The sequence below is a fragment of the Cladophialophora immunda genome (assembly GCF_000835495.1).
Source record: "Cladophialophora immunda strain CBS 83496 unplaced genomic scaffold supercont1.18, whole genome shotgun sequence".
Classification (NCBI taxonomy): Eukaryota; Fungi; Ascomycota; class Eurotiomycetes; order Chaetothyriales; family Herpotrichiellaceae; genus Cladophialophora; species Cladophialophora immunda.
Genome location: NW_015622558.1, coordinates 1684 through 15932, shown reverse-complemented (window position 1 = coordinate 15932; position 14249 = coordinate 1684). Strand labels below are relative to the sequence as shown.

At 50.9% G+C, this 14249-nt stretch overlaps 6 protein-coding genes across 9 annotated transcripts; 4 read left to right on the top strand and 2 right to left on the bottom strand.

Moving 5' to 3' along the window:
* The first annotated feature begins 434 nt into the window (after window positions 1-434).
* Window positions 435-2237, top strand: PV07_12581. Of its 4 annotated transcripts, none has more exons than XM_016400118.1 (3): window positions 435-1272; window positions 1348-1464; window positions 1592-2237. In XM_016400118.1, exons 1-3 carry the CDS (start codon window positions 708-710, stop codon window positions 1675-1677), a joined length of 768 nt encoding a protein of 255 aa, XP_016242240.1. In that variant the 5' UTR covers window positions 435-707; the 3' UTR covers window positions 1678-2237. The 4 variants fall into 4 exon arrangements, with proteins under 4 accessions (XP_016242240.1, XP_016242242.1, XP_016242241.1 ...); XM_016400120.1 differs by having other exon boundaries at window positions 435-1286; XM_016400119.1 differs by having other exon boundaries at window positions 435-1286; window positions 1348-2237.
* Window positions 2238-2417: 180 nt separating this feature from the next.
* Window positions 2418-4363, bottom strand: PV07_12580 (uncharacterized protein; the record flags this gene model as incomplete). Its single annotated transcript, XM_016400116.1, has 3 exons — window positions 4027-4363; window positions 3655-3973; window positions 2418-3593 (listed from the first exon to the last, which is right to left on the bottom strand). Exons 1-3 carry the CDS (start codon window positions 4353-4355, stop codon window positions 2418-2420), a joined length of 1824 nt encoding a protein of 607 aa, XP_016242238.1. The 5' UTR covers window positions 4356-4363.
* A 796-nt stretch (window positions 4364-5159) lies between these two features.
* On the bottom strand, window positions 5160-5978 carry PV07_12579 (uncharacterized protein). The gene is made up of 2 exons (XM_016400115.1): window positions 5778-5978; window positions 5160-5726 (listed from the first exon to the last, which is right to left on the bottom strand). Exons 1-2 carry the CDS (start codon window positions 5949-5951, stop codon window positions 5448-5450), a joined length of 453 nt encoding a protein of 150 aa, XP_016242237.1. The 5' UTR covers window positions 5952-5978; the 3' UTR covers window positions 5160-5447.
* A 705-nt stretch (window positions 5979-6683) lies between these two features.
* Window positions 6684-7751, top strand: PV07_12578 (uncharacterized protein; the record flags this gene model as incomplete). Its single annotated transcript, XM_016400114.1, has 1 exon — window positions 6684-7751. The coding sequence occupies one exon, from the start codon at window positions 6684-6686 to the stop codon at window positions 7749-7751; it is 1068 nt and encodes a 355-aa protein (XP_016242236.1).
* A 352-nt stretch (window positions 7752-8103) lies between these two features.
* On the top strand, window positions 8104-9694 carry PV07_12577 (uncharacterized protein). Its single transcript, XM_016400113.1, has 2 exons — window positions 8104-8359; window positions 8415-9694. The coding sequence occupies exons 1-2, from the start codon at window positions 8195-8197 to the stop codon at window positions 9066-9068; spliced, it is 819 nt and encodes a 272-aa protein (XP_016242235.1). The 5' UTR covers window positions 8104-8194; the 3' UTR covers window positions 9069-9694.
* A 209-nt stretch (window positions 9695-9903) lies between these two features.
* PV07_12576 (uncharacterized protein) lies at window positions 9904-12167 on the top strand. The gene has a single exon (XM_016400112.1). It carries the CDS (start codon window positions 10528-10530, stop codon window positions 11905-11907), a length of 1380 nt encoding a protein of 459 aa, XP_016242234.1. The 5' UTR covers window positions 9904-10527; the 3' UTR covers window positions 11908-12167.
* The last annotated feature ends 2082 nt before the right edge of the window (window positions 12168-14249 follow it).

Here is a 14249-nt window from a genome sequence, read left to right as displayed (position 1 = left end):
AACTGTCCTGGGGCTACGCGCGAAACAGGAGTTCCTTGTCGGCATACCGTATAGGAGGCTTGCCACGATATCCTCCCATCTTCTCTCTATATGGTTCGTTGTGCGTGGGGGAAAAGAAAGGGAGAAAGAAAAAGAAAACACTCTTTCATAGTACGCTACAGAACTCCTACTACTTTATATCTCCTCCTCCTACCGATATCCCTAGTTGGGGGGCGGAAAGTAGTATGACCGCTGGCTTTGAGGCGGAGGCCCGCGTTATAGGGACCGTCGCTCAAGTCGTTGGCGACGGCCGAAGTATAAGTATCAAACGTCCTTGGCATATGGGAAAATTTTTTCTCTGTACTTCGTTGAGTAAAAAGGCGGATAATACGACGTTGGGGGCCTTACCAGGGGGCGCGCCTCCCCGCTGCAGCACTTCGTCATTATTCGCCGCGCGCAAAGGGGGATAAATCAAGTGGGGGGTCCACGGGTCGCCGGAGGGCATCGAAGTGTCTTTAGGGCCTTTTTTGCTCAAATTCCGGCGATATTTTGCCTGCGCGTGACGGCCCGCGTTTGCAGTAGTCGACCCAGAGGATTGGGACACCGCAACAGCCACACAGTGCACCAATTCTGTGAGATCTAAGAGAGGCTTTGCGCACATCCTCACCCATTCTCCGCCGCCCACCTTTGCCCTCCACGAGAGAACTTTTCTTCCTTTACCCATCGACATGGCACAGATTTACCACGGTTTCACGCACGTGGGACCGAACACCCCATCTCCCTCTACTCCTTCCGTCCCTAATACTCTGGTGTCTGACCCTGTGGTGCTACCACCAGATCCCGAAGACACTACCGACACCCGACAGATCACACCACCTAGAACCCGACGAGCGCGAGGAAGACCACCAAAGCCCAGCTGGCCACATTCGTCGCGAAGCGTGAATAAATCGACTTCCCCTCAATGTAGACCCGATGGAAGACCCGATGGAGTGAACAAAGTGCTCCCGGACGCCCAAACATTTGACGATGAAGAAACAACAGTGCTAGTGGAGATGGAGTGGTTAGGAAAAGAGAAGGATGGGTTAGAACAAGAGTATAACGCGAAAATATCGCAGTTGGAAGAAGTCGAAAAAAGGGAGATGGAACAGTTCGAACAGCGCGTGAACTGCGAGCGCCAGAATCTGAGAAAGCGCCACAGGGCAGAGCGAGAGGGAAAGACAGCACAGTATGATCAACAAAGGACGCGAAACGAGAGTAAACAGAAAGAGGCGCAGGAACGAGCAAAGGAAATTAGTGAGAGGCGACGGGTTACCCTCCCCCCAGTCCCCAGACGGGGAACCTCTGTTACAAACACTAATACTCCATCAGACATACCTACTCAACCAATTTCACTCAAAGCAAAGTTCAGTGCAGCCTTGATAACACTTATTCTCAGTGAACAAGCTCAACCTAAGACGCTGGTGAGAGTTAGTAGGGTATGGGTCGGTAAGAATCCCGGCTATTGGCAGGATACCGTTGCGACCTCTGTCACGCGGGTCTGCGTCGCAATTACCTTGCCGCCACGTTCCGATCTGACCGGACGATTTTTTTGTTTGACTAATCGCTGATCCAGATCACTTCTTTTCAACTAGCGCGGCCATAGCAAAGCGTTGCTGCCCAACGGACTTTTTCGAGAGTCGGACAAATGGTGGTTATTGAATATCTACGTCGCGAGGTCGGGCTTGATTGCTTTCACGCCGTGCCTCTAGTTAGTGTCAAGCTCTGATGTAATATTCTGGCATACGCAACAACTAGCGCGGGAGTGTGTATTTCCTCACCCTATCGTTGAGAAGGCGAGAGTGTGGCCCCAAGAATGGCGGTACAGGTGAAAATGCCCATAGAAGGGTCGATGGTCTGTCTGAAACCGGAGCCAGTAACAAGGACTGTGTTGGCCCCTCCCAGTTCCCTAAGGGCAAATAATCTACTCTGTTGGCTGGTACGAGACGCGCAAGGGTTTTATATGATGGGACTTTACATTTCTTTCCGGAGACCACCCTACTTCGGCCGATGGGAACGGCGTGATGAACAGGTGGTAGAGAATCTTCGAGGCCTGCCAGCAGAGATAGCGTAAGTCTCGCCGTCTACATAGCCCTTGCCTCGGAATGGAAAAAGTAAGTCTCTGCATAATTGTCGAATCTAGGCACCACTTACACAATCCGCAATGTAAGGAAACATCCCCGGCCCTGTTACGAAACTGGAATTGGTTGCACTGTGGCGTCCAGAGGGAACGACGAAGCCAGGGGAAGGACTAGGCCCTGGACTAGCTTACGCCGTGGTATACGATACGTCAGACCTCTACGTTATCGCCACAGACAGGAGTGAGGAGACTCACGCTGAGAGGTTAAAACGAATCTCGCGTCATGGACGAACTGGCTCTCTTGTCGCTCAAGCGTCATTTCCTAACCTGTGGCGCCTCGCAGAACCAGAGCGATGAGAACGTCGTCGTCCACTTCTCGAAGTATACAGGGGACCACCAAATCCAATAAAATTTTCGTTAATGTCTGGCTCGCCTCTGATTGCACAGTGCCACCCAGGAAACGGCGGAAATGCGAGCTGAAATTCTCCGTTGGGAGTGAACCAAGAAATATTTCTCGCCGAAACACCTCGCATAAATCATCAAGCAGAGGGATGGCAGCAATAAACTTCAATTGGCGGAGGGCGTTGTAGATATGCAGAACTGCACCGACACGTCCTCCGCTATTGAAGAGCCGTAAACCTGCATCAATGGAATAATGGAGGATTTCACACATATGAAATCCTGCTGTCCATGGAGACTGATAGTATAGATCAAAGCGGTTCTCGGCAAGATATTCGTCCAAATATGACGCATCCACCACCAGTATTTTGCGAACCATAGGGTCACCACTCTGAGGCAATGCTTTTTGTACCATCTCTTTCATATCTTTTGCGAAACGCAGTGCTTGAAGACGACAATTGATTTTTGTGGCGGCGTTGGTATTCCAGATAAAGCTTCGATATGCCTCGAGAAGCAGATGGAGACCAAAAACTAAGCTGAGGTTGGGATTCTCGCTCGGACTCTCTAGAAAAGCCGAGATATCGGAAAGTAACGGATTCATATCCGATGGGGTGAAGCCTGACTCCGGGCTTTCATAGTTTTCTTTCCTCAATAGCTGTCCGATAGAAGTAAGGATGAACTTATAAGCGTCCAAATCTTTGCTGAACGAGACGCCATCCTCCTCCTTGTATGTTGAGGAGATGCACTTGAGAGGATCTTGCCAATCGCTTTTTGCGGGAGGGGGTTGCTCCCCCTTCCACTCAAGTTTGAAATGAGCGATAGCTATCCAAGGAAATGTCATCCCACGTCCTTGCGTAAAATCATTGAACTTGGAGACAGGTGAGAATGAGGTGAAGACAATGTCGAACCGGTTGACAACGCCGATGTAGACATCTTGATGTTCTTGGGCATCCTTATCAATGTCAATCAACTCCGCACACAACCTCTTTGCAGCCTCGTAAGCAGCGTTTGTAAGCCATGCAGCGAATGGAAGTGGCAAAGTTCCATCGGAGGTTTGTTCCGAATATATTTTGACTTTCTCGCAGATAGAATCCAATTCCTGAATGTAAAAGGTATTAGAATTTAAGTACAGTAGTGGTGTGTTTGTCGGATATACTTACTCGCAACAAAAGATGGATCCGTATGAGTGAGGTAAGCGGATCGTCTCCAAGTGTTGAAGTCTCCGATATCGCCAGAGCCTCCATTGCAGAGGCAGGTGGTGGCGGACCCAGCGCCCCCTCTACATCCTCTTCATCCTCTTCAGCCTGTTCATCCTCTTCGATGTTTGGAGCTTGGATCGGATCAAGTACCCGATCACTTAACCTCTCAAAGCGACTGCGGGACTCATTTGCGGCAGCTTCATTCTCACCCTTGCCAAGTGGCCTGCGAGACCATACTCCTTTTCCGTTTGGGAATAGAGTTAAGAATGCTTTTTCCAACCTGTTTACTTAGTCAATCATGCTCCAGTTCAGTGATCTCGACCGATAACTCACTTCTCGGTGAAACGAATATGATTGAGTGTGGTTTGGCTCATCTCTCCCCCAGCGCTGAGCTCCGCGGACATAAACCAATTTGTCACCTTCCGTCTCTTCGCAACACTCTCTCGAAATGCGCGATAGATCGCCTCTGGTACTTGGATAGTGTTGGCATAAACGCTCTCCGCAGCACTTTGCAATCGATTGACAGTGACACCTGACCGCGATGTGATGGCATCATTGTCGCCCAGCCACTTGAGCACCACTTCTGTGGAGGTCTTATACTGCCGGTACACATCAAACAGAGTACTTGGGATTGTAGCTGGTGGAGTTGATGCAGCCATCATCAATGTTGTAAATCACGAATGCAGTCACGTGATTAGATCGCGTGGTGTCGAAGGCTAGATGTTCTTACTTTCCCCCCTCTTTCTTGGCGAGATCACCCTGCAATAATTAGTCCTGAAGCGGGTTTCTTTTTTTCAATCAACATAATTCATTTTCTTCCTCTGCAGATACTGCAAGAGCCGTGGAAATGGTAACTGTCGAGTCATTGGGAGCCCATCAAAGGACGCTCGCCTGTAAGTTACGTGTCCCCGAGAATCGCTGGACCTGCCTCGATTAACTTGCTACCATAGCAATACCGGTTTCTGAAATCGTTGCTTCGATGATACCGTTGATTCCTCGCTTCCCGCTTCCTCCTCCCACCTGCCGTTTCTGCAGCTGGAAACCTCGATATCGGTCCTCTGTGATGTCAGGTAACCTGAATGGCAATGTAGGCAGGCCATACTACATCTGCGTTCGTTGTAAAGGTGCCGGACGCCGCACTCACTCCGACCATGAAAGGGGCTGGATAACATGGGATGATGATCGTGGTATAAGTCCTAGCAATCCGAATTGTGATTGTGGAATACCAAGTCGACAAGACAAGGCAGGTGTTGGAAGTCGCAGACAAGGTATGGGCTTTTGGACCTGTGCTTCAGGTGCTTGTGACTATTACTCGGAATTTCTCAACGGACAGACGTGGGAGGAGGCTGGAACCTATACGGTCCCTGACCGTGTTCCCTTTCTGCCTTGGTTATTATGAGAGAATTTGTCTCGCTCTAGCAGGTTCAAGAAAATCGGATGTGCCTATCCCTTGGCGACGTAGCAGGTCGATTCCGAATGATTTATTTGTGATCTGGAATTGAACAATTAATAAGCAAATAAATATGCGAGGAGTCTATCAGAATCCTCAGCCCCTATAGATCTGAGATCCTGCACACCCCTGCAACGCGACACCTTGTCAAGCGAGGGCAAGGCCTTGAAGATGCCACTTTCATCCAGAGATTTCCAGGTCCACCGTGCAAGTATCGCTTCAGATGGCACCCGACCCCATACTAGTACCTCCGTTCGTACTTAACATCTCTTATGAGCCCACAATGTTGATGTAGGGCATAGCCTCAGTGTAGTTCCCACCTCCTACCTTCCATGGATCTATCAAAGGCACGTAGAAGGTCTATCGTCGTGGAGATAAAAGGTGTAGGCTTGCGGCTAAAGCGATCCGCGTGGTGATGAAGATATTGTTGCATGCGTTGTCGCGAGATCTTCTGCGGTGCTGGTTGTAGTCTGGGTAGCAAAGCGCCATCTGATGCCGGGGTCGGTGATTCCTCATCAATCACTCTGTAGAATATGGGGCGGTCGAAGGCATTTGTAGGATATTGCTTATATCCGTGGTAGAGCTCCAGGCGGGGATTAATGCTTGTTTCAGGCATGCGGGTCTGGTGACTTACGTTAAAGTCATCTTCAGAACTATCTTCTTCGATAGCGATTTCATAGCCATCCGCGTCACCTTCTTTTTGGCGCTTACGACGCTCTAGGCCAGCAGAGTCCGCTCCGAGGCAGGACAGCTGTTCAAAGGCTGAGACCAAGTCCTCCATGTCAAGGAATTCCTGTTCGAGAGACATCTCAAGGGAGCTGCGTTCATGATACTGTAGTTGGCTTTACGTGGTCTCAAAAACAGACACAACTTGGATGCTGGGTATGACTCGGCACGCGCTTTGGCGGCTGTGGCGGTGCTGTGGCGGTAGCACGTGGTTCCAGCAATTTGAATGACCAAAACTGTTCCCCCACCGAAATGAATCGCATGTCATCTATACTTTACCACAAGGAATCCCGCAGTGTCGAAGCCAGCATTCATTCTCCAGTCGCCAGGAAATTTATGGAAGAACAGCGCTGCACGACTACGGGTGCATACAAGCCACAAAAGGGCTCCAATTTAGCCTTTGAACACGTGGCGCCCCATGTTGGCTATCAGTGCAATTCTTGTGTCGGCTCGTACAAAACGCAGGGTGAGTAGACAGCTCAATTACTAGGAGGCTAAACTGAAGAGAGAGAGAAAGAAGACTCGCTGGCGAGGGCAGTACTATATATATGTGAGGGAGGTAGCTAGCACGAGGCTGCGCTAGCACCCATACGGTACCTGCCTAGTGCGGGGCCCTGGTGAGCCAACCAATGCCCGGGTGCCTGCCCTTGACCGTCCCAATCGTCACAACTGTCCTTTGGGTTTATTAATCTTTCTTAGTTATGGTGAGTGAAGCAGAGGTCCCTTTTATTACAATTGAATCCAGGTCTGCCTTGATATACCTTACTTCTTGTGGTTCGGGACGGAACTTTGTTAATCGAAATCGTTTTCGCCAATGCGTACCCTCCTGCACTATTTGACCACCCCCAATCCAGAAGTTCGTCGAGAAGGTCTGCGGGCAGGCCCCAACACCTTCCCCGTTGGTGACTATGACATTGAGGGCGTTGAACCATGGCTGGACTTTTCTTACGAAACCATTATGGATTGCTTTGGAGATATTCTCACAACACCCGTGGACGACGACCTATTTAATGACCCGCCTCCGATTGCGGCACACGATCTGAACTTGACGGACGAATCTTCTGTAACCTTCATCCTGACCAAGCGTCACCACACAATTATCGATTGCGCGCTACAAATTGCCCAAGACCAACTAAAGGACCGCGGATTCGGCTTTCCGATTTCGTGGTCCCTTGGCTCACGATCTCACGTTCAGGAAGATCCTCGACTTCGACCAGACTGGGCCGTCACGAATCATTCCGGTAAGCCTCCGTACGAGGATCTTGGGCCCGGAGATACAAAGCAGTCAAAGAAATGGAACACGAGCATGAAAGACTCACGAGACGAACATATGCGAGAAGAATTTGAAAAGGCGTTACGGCAAGTCCACCTGTACTCCATACGGGTTAATTGTCGATCATGCTTCCTAATATCTGATCTTGAACTGGTCTGGCTACGCCGAAGGAAATCCCCTGAGCCGGCACGACCTCTCTCCACCAGTAGACCAAGGCGCTTGGTTTCTCAAGAAAATTCCCGACGCGTAACATCTATCACGTCCGTGCTTTCAGGAACGTCAAGCATGTCGCTAGACTCGTCAGGATCCCCTTACACCGATGGCGGAAATCCTGATATTAACGAGGGCCCGTTCGAGATGTGCGTGGTGCCGTGGTCCAATCATGGTGTGGGAAATTTGACAATCAATCTTGCCATGTTTGCCGCTGCTTTGTGGGCGGCAACTGACAATTCTGTCCGCGAATCATATCCACCTTTGGCGTCTTGGGAGAGGATAAGAGGACCGTCAGGGGAAATACTCTATCGTCAGGTTGGCTCGTTGAAAATCGCCTCAACACTGCCACCTGATGCGATTCTCTCGCAACCTGAGCAAATCTCTGATGCCTTATAAAGCTGTGAAAGGCGGACAGGATATCCTTGAAAACCCTGGTTTGGTTACATTCCTCTCTGGGTTTAGCTTTAGTAAGGTTGGGCGAATAGGGCGATAAGGATTTCTCTGCTGACTCAATTTCCCACCTCATTTCTAGATATTCTACCTTTTTGCCTGCATCACCATCGTTTCTTAGAATAATCTTGTATAAATGGTACCATTCGATTCGCCTCGTTAAGGGGAATCGAATGGTACCTTTTATATTATTCTGCAACGCTTAGTACCTAAGAGAAATACGAATATTGGAAGGAATTTTGAGGTGGTAACGAGGGCTGGTGGGAAGCCTAGCACGTGATCCTTTTCCACGGCAACGCCTCCCTCTAAGCCAAGCCTCCTTACTTGGTTCGCCGACGCAGCAAGACAAACTCTCCTCCAACTGTTGCGCAGTCCCGTACAGTGGCATTATGAGCGTCAGAGATGAGTTTTATGCCAGACATTTGTTTCTTGAGCGATTCAAATTCTCTGGTGGACGTAAACATGTCATTCGCCGTTTGGATGCAATTAACGGTGAAGATGCAGACTTTGTCTTTCAAATACGCAATTGCAAAAGGACCTACGTCTTGAAGATGGTGACTGCAGAACCTTGCGTTCCTTCACTGTATATTTATTCTAACTAGCCTCTAGTACAAATTCTACAGGTCGGAGTTGCACGCTTCTAAATTGCCAGGCTTCGAGAAGCAACTTCGCTACGACCGTTTTCTGGCCGAGGGTCGGGCATATGGCAAGCTTATCAAAGAGGGGAGAAATGGTCTACATACACCAACTTGCCATGGTTGGGTTGAGGTACCGCAAGAGGTGGAAGTGCAAATAGCCCGAAAGTTCGATATTCCAGTTTTTCTATGGGATCGCCCACCTGGATCGCAGGATCCAGTCCGCGGCATTTTATTTGATTTTGTCGAGGGCGTGGACATTTCAGAAGTCAATCTCACTCCAGAAATTGCCGCCTCACTCCGCTGTCGTCTGCAACAAATACACGATTGCGGCATTGCGCATGGCGACATTCAAGGACAAAACATTCTGGTTACACAACATGGTCCCTGCTTCCTCGATTTTGGCTCCTCCATCACGCTACCCCATCCAAGCTTTCCACCCCATTTAATGCCAAATTTCGAGGAGCGTCTACAAAGGGACTTTCGAGACCTTGAAATTGGCGTCGCCATGTTGTCTCGCGGCAGTACGCTAGCGGATATGCCTCTGCTACACGAATCTACGATTGACGACCTGATAAATGATTATCCCACGGCGAAAGCGCGCTGGTTACCAAGGTCGAAAAGCTAGTATCAAGTCTCCATATATCAGCACTTTTGATGCTCATCGGTTGGGCGAAACCTCAAAGCGCACATCTTGGAATCGACATTGCGCATGGACATGTCACTGACACTTGCGGGCGACAAGCAACGCCAGCACTATCCAAATTAGAGTGGACTCGGGGCACAAGAGGCCACGACCGCACGAGATACGAGACCTGAAGCGACAACAAACCGCAAGAGCAAGGAACTAGATAGGCTGATCACCTACGCCAACCGAAACACAGCACCCCCAAGCCAGCCCCTATCCTTCCGAATTGCCTCACAGGCAGCTGCCAAGCAGCATTCGATCTTGATGCCATATGACCATGATGCGTCCGAGTGAGTAGCGTGGGGTCGGGGAATCAACCGTAAAGGAGCAAATCTAGGTGGAAGAAGGACGCAGCAAACTAAGTCGGCCTCTGAAATCAAAGGAGAAGTTGTTATGTACAGTATTGAGGTAATTCTTGCTACATAAGAAGGCCCATACCCTTCAACTGCACCCTATAAAGTGCGATAATGGTTGACTTTCGGCTTTCCGCAACCACGTCAACTTATCCCAACTCTGCTATAGCTGCCTGTTGGACGCCTAAGGCTGCTCTGGCTATTCAATACGAGTCTCATGTTAGCGCCGCCCGGATCGTGGGGTTGTGTGGACATCGGCGGCGATCCTTCGTGTTGTGACTCTTCGTGACTCGTGAGGCTAGGGGTTGGCGGCCCTAAGGCGATTAGCCGGCTGATCCGCGCCTGGCCAGGGGCACCGGAGCTTCAGCCACAGGTTTTGATAGGCGCCAGCTCTTGGCGTGCCAACCTCTTGAAAATATGGCATTCGAACGGATGGAGTATTTTAAACTCACCAGAGACGTGGTTGCTTCATGTTTTGTTGCCCTTCTGTCATCAAATGCCTTTGTTGCTTGCGCGGGTTCCCACGCAGGCCCCCAAGCGGGCTGCCAGCGTAAATCTCCCACCCGTCGCGCTTCCACATCGCGACATCGAACCCCGCTGCGCAGGGCCCCTCCTCGCATCCTCGAGTCGAATTACTTCTCCGTCCTTAGAGACGATGTTCGGATGATTCAATGAACGGTACGAACACTTGCAGGGGACAGCGCAGCGAGCGATGTAGCCCTGCAGGTACACAGAGCTAGGCTCTGAGGAGGGAAGTCCCCTCGAGTGGTACAAGATGGCGGCAAGAGGAGGATTCACACAAATACTGTTCGTTGTTGTGGTGGCACGGTAGGGCTGACAGATACCGTCACTGGTCAGACGCCTTTCTTCACGCACAGAGTGGTTGGAGTGAAGGTCAACAAGATGCGCCCAGCAAAATGGACCTTGCTGCAGTCGTTACTGCAACTAGGTGATTATACCAGGAGGCTGGCGTTGTCGAATGAATAACCGTGGAAAGGCAAAGGGGCGGTTAGTTGTATAGGGAAAGGGATGCTGGACGAGGATGGATGATTCTCTCTGAGGTGTTCACTTCCCCGACCGCATCCCTCGTCCGTCACCACGACCCTTCGTACCCCCTTCAGGGTATGCTATTCCGTCTTTTCGGTAACCAACCACTAACTCCATGGAAACCAACGATGAAAATGGCGATTTTGATATGCGAAATATCTTTAATTTCTGGGATTCTCAGAATTCACCACAACTGGCAAGAACTGCTTCGAGCTCCGGAGTCGATGCAACACCCCCTTCCTGATCCCGCCTCGCCCAGTACGGCATCGAATGTCACACCACGAGCGTTGAGCCTGCGGCAGCAGCCGAACAAGAGACTGACGTTCATTAAAGAGGAGGACTGGGACCCGGAGAAAACATACGATGAAGATCCCCCGATCTGCCTCCGCTACTCGATTAAGTGGACGGTGACGGTGAAGCGCGAAACACTGAACCGCAGGCACCTCACCAGTGACACGGAACTTGACGTGGTGTTGGCACCGGGCCATTACTGGGAGCGTTGCTTGAAAGCCCGTCTCGCGGATCTGGTGAAACAAAAATTCAGAGGGATGTCAGAAGTGCGCCCTGACGACACCAACGTCGTGGTCTCGGTGAAGGAGCGGTCACAGCCGGATCTCATCAAGCGTTTCCCTGGTATCGATATCGACTGGAAAGTCGTCCAGACACGGTTGGAGAAATGGGGTCAATATTTCCAGACAGGCAAAAGCCTACTGGTCAATGTGTCGTTCAACTATATTCAGGTAGGTGTCCTGCCAGCCACCAATGGAAGGACAGGCGACAAGAGGGGACGGACGTCAACCACTCGGGGGATGCTCAACGAACTAGACGTGCGGGTCGACGCAGAAGAAGCCACTTCCGGGCAGTCGAACTGGCGGAAGGTGTATGGCCTCATGCGCTGTCCCGGCTCGCCGTGCCCTTGGGGCCGGTACTGCTGGATTGATCCAGTGGGAAAAAAGCATTATAGACTACTAACTCATCACCTTAAAGACTTGGTCAGGTTTGTCGAGCGGCGTGGCAGGCTGGAGACCCATGATGACGTCCCACAGTCCATTCGGCAGCAACTTTACGACGAAGAGAAGAAAAGTTGTGATCGAAAGTCAGACAAGGTGGCGGGGTCTCCTGGCGGCTCCTCTGCCGTCACTATCAATATACTGTCTGGCCATGCCCAACAGGCAGCGCCGTCGAGCGGACGGGCACATTCGATTGGTCCAGTACAAATTTGGGACTCGTCGCTGGCTGACGATCTGGATATCGAAGGTCCTCGTGATGTCGCCGTGAGGGAATTCTCCGAGTGGCTCCAGGCACGGTACCAGACTCTTCACTCCAAGCGGAAGTCCGAAAAGCCGAGCAAGCAGTGCTGGATGAGGGATTCAGTCTAGTGCAGATCCACAATGCACGGAATTCTGACTTTCTTGCCAGCAAGAAGGTGAAACGAGGCATCGCCGAGAGTTTCATGAACGACATTCCGACCTGGAACAAGCGTCGGAAAGCAAATCACGCAGGAGCTGCAGGCGGCTCCGCAGACGAACAGGTTGAGAACGGCAGATCGCCTTGCATCATGTAACACTAGTTTGATAGATGTTAGAGGGTTGGCTTTATTGTCACTATGGTAGTATTGTACAAGTACTATTTTTGCTTATTCTGCCTCGGGTTCTTCAATCTTCCATCCCGCATGTCGAAAGTGACCTCTGGCACTCTTTCGGTTGCCTCCCACCGAATTCACGCACCATTGTAGTAAGTTACCAAAGCCTTGGTCCGGGTTCTGTATATATTCAGAGAAATGCTTTTTGATAAAACCCTTGAGCTCGGCAAAACACTCTTCAACCGGGGCGAAGTCTGGCGAATACGGAGGTAAGTAAAGCAGCTTAACCCCAGCTGCGCCACACATCTGCTGCACCCGTTCGCCGCGGTGGAAAGACGCATTGTCCATGATCAGAACCGAATGGGGCTCGGGCCATCTACCGCAATGGGGAAGAAGTTCTTCTATAAAGTCCTCGAACACAGCGCTGTCGGTGGTGCCCAGGTAGATGCGTGAACATAGGAAGCCATTGGACGTGTATGCCGGCAGGATATGATACCGTTTTTCCCTCCGAAACTGAGCGATTTGGACCGGGGTCACACCCAGAGGAGACCACCCTGTGCGTCGATACCCCACTCTTGTGTCGCAGCCGGATTCGTCCACATAGACGACATGGTCGGGCTCGAAGGCAGACAAATCGTGGAGGTACATGTCGCGTAGATCTGCATTTTGTTCCTTGCTATTCGACGGGCTACCTTCTTTGACCATTTGGCGGAGGCCAAAGCCCTGCTAATGGTAGATGTCGACAGGAGCTCGCCAAATCCATCCCATAGGAAAACCGCCATCTCATCGAGGTACAAGTCGGGCTGTTGGTGGAGGAGGTCTAGTAGGGTGGCGAGCATCAGTGGAGTCATAGATCGAGGACGCCCACCACGGCTGTTGTATGGTGCAGTCGTGCCGCCGAACCGAAGAAGGTTTGTTCGCGAGGTAGTGATTGTGCGACTACTGCAGTTGGCAACTTCCGCCATTCGATCATTTGTTAGCGATCCTTCTTCAATCATGGCTTGAATTAGCTCATGCTGCGAAACTGCGAGATTTGGTGCCATGATTCGGCAGATTCGATGGATAGGACGCGGTATCGCTGCTGTTCATTGCCTGCACTCACCTTTGGTCTCCATCGGAGAGGTTGCGACTCCTGCGGATCATCTCGAACATTCCCCTGCGGTTGTACCCGCACCAATCTGCCAACGAGCATCGGTCTCATTTTCATCTTGTACATTGCAACACCGTGCAGACATATCCTGTAGGGTACAGTATTGATCCTTCCGAGTGTTTTTCTTCATGCAGGAATGTCACCCAAGTTTGCAGCGATAGGATGATCGTTCCAAGCATTGCGGCCATTCTGCTCGCACATAATCGAATAACCCTGGCACCATTGTAGCCTCCTCTTCTGTTCGGCGCCGAAACACGCGAGACCAAGAAGTTTCAGTCACAGGCACAGCATGTTCAAGATCTTTCTGGGAAAGTTCTGCGCCGCCGCATGAGCGTGCCACCATTTGGATGTTGCTGCTGCAGAGCCTCAACATTCGTTGAACTGCTCCTGCTCGAGATTGTGTCGTTCATTAGGTTATTTGAATATTGTCTCGGCCAGACAGGGAGATAACTCGATTCGAGAAGCAAAGTGAGGCCACGCGCAGCGGGGTTCGATGACAGGATCTTGCGGGAAGGTGCGTGCTGGGAGACATTCGCGCTTACAACCCGCGAGGATAGCCGCGCAAGCAACGAAAAAACATTACATGGTTGGGAGAACAGGATAGGCAGGGAGCACCACGTCTCTGGTGAGTTTGAGCTCGTTCGATTAATTGTTTTTGAAATTTTCAAAAAGAGATTGGCACCCCCACGCGGCTAAAGAGCTCCCCTGGCAGGCGCGGATCAATCGGCTAATTGGTCAGCCTCACAGACTCACGATACGAAGGGCCGGGATGTCCACAACCCCACGCTACGCATGGGTGCAGTGATTGCTTGCAGATCGAATTTGGCTTCAACGAGTGGAAGTGATGGGTGTGGTGCAGTTATGTGTCGACACACCCCGTGCCATAGCCTCAGTCATGGCAGGAGTGCCTGAGTTAGGCAGCAAAGTCCCAACAACCATCGAAGGGTCTTAAGAGCTATGATGGAGGTGTCTTTGGGAGGCCAATAAAA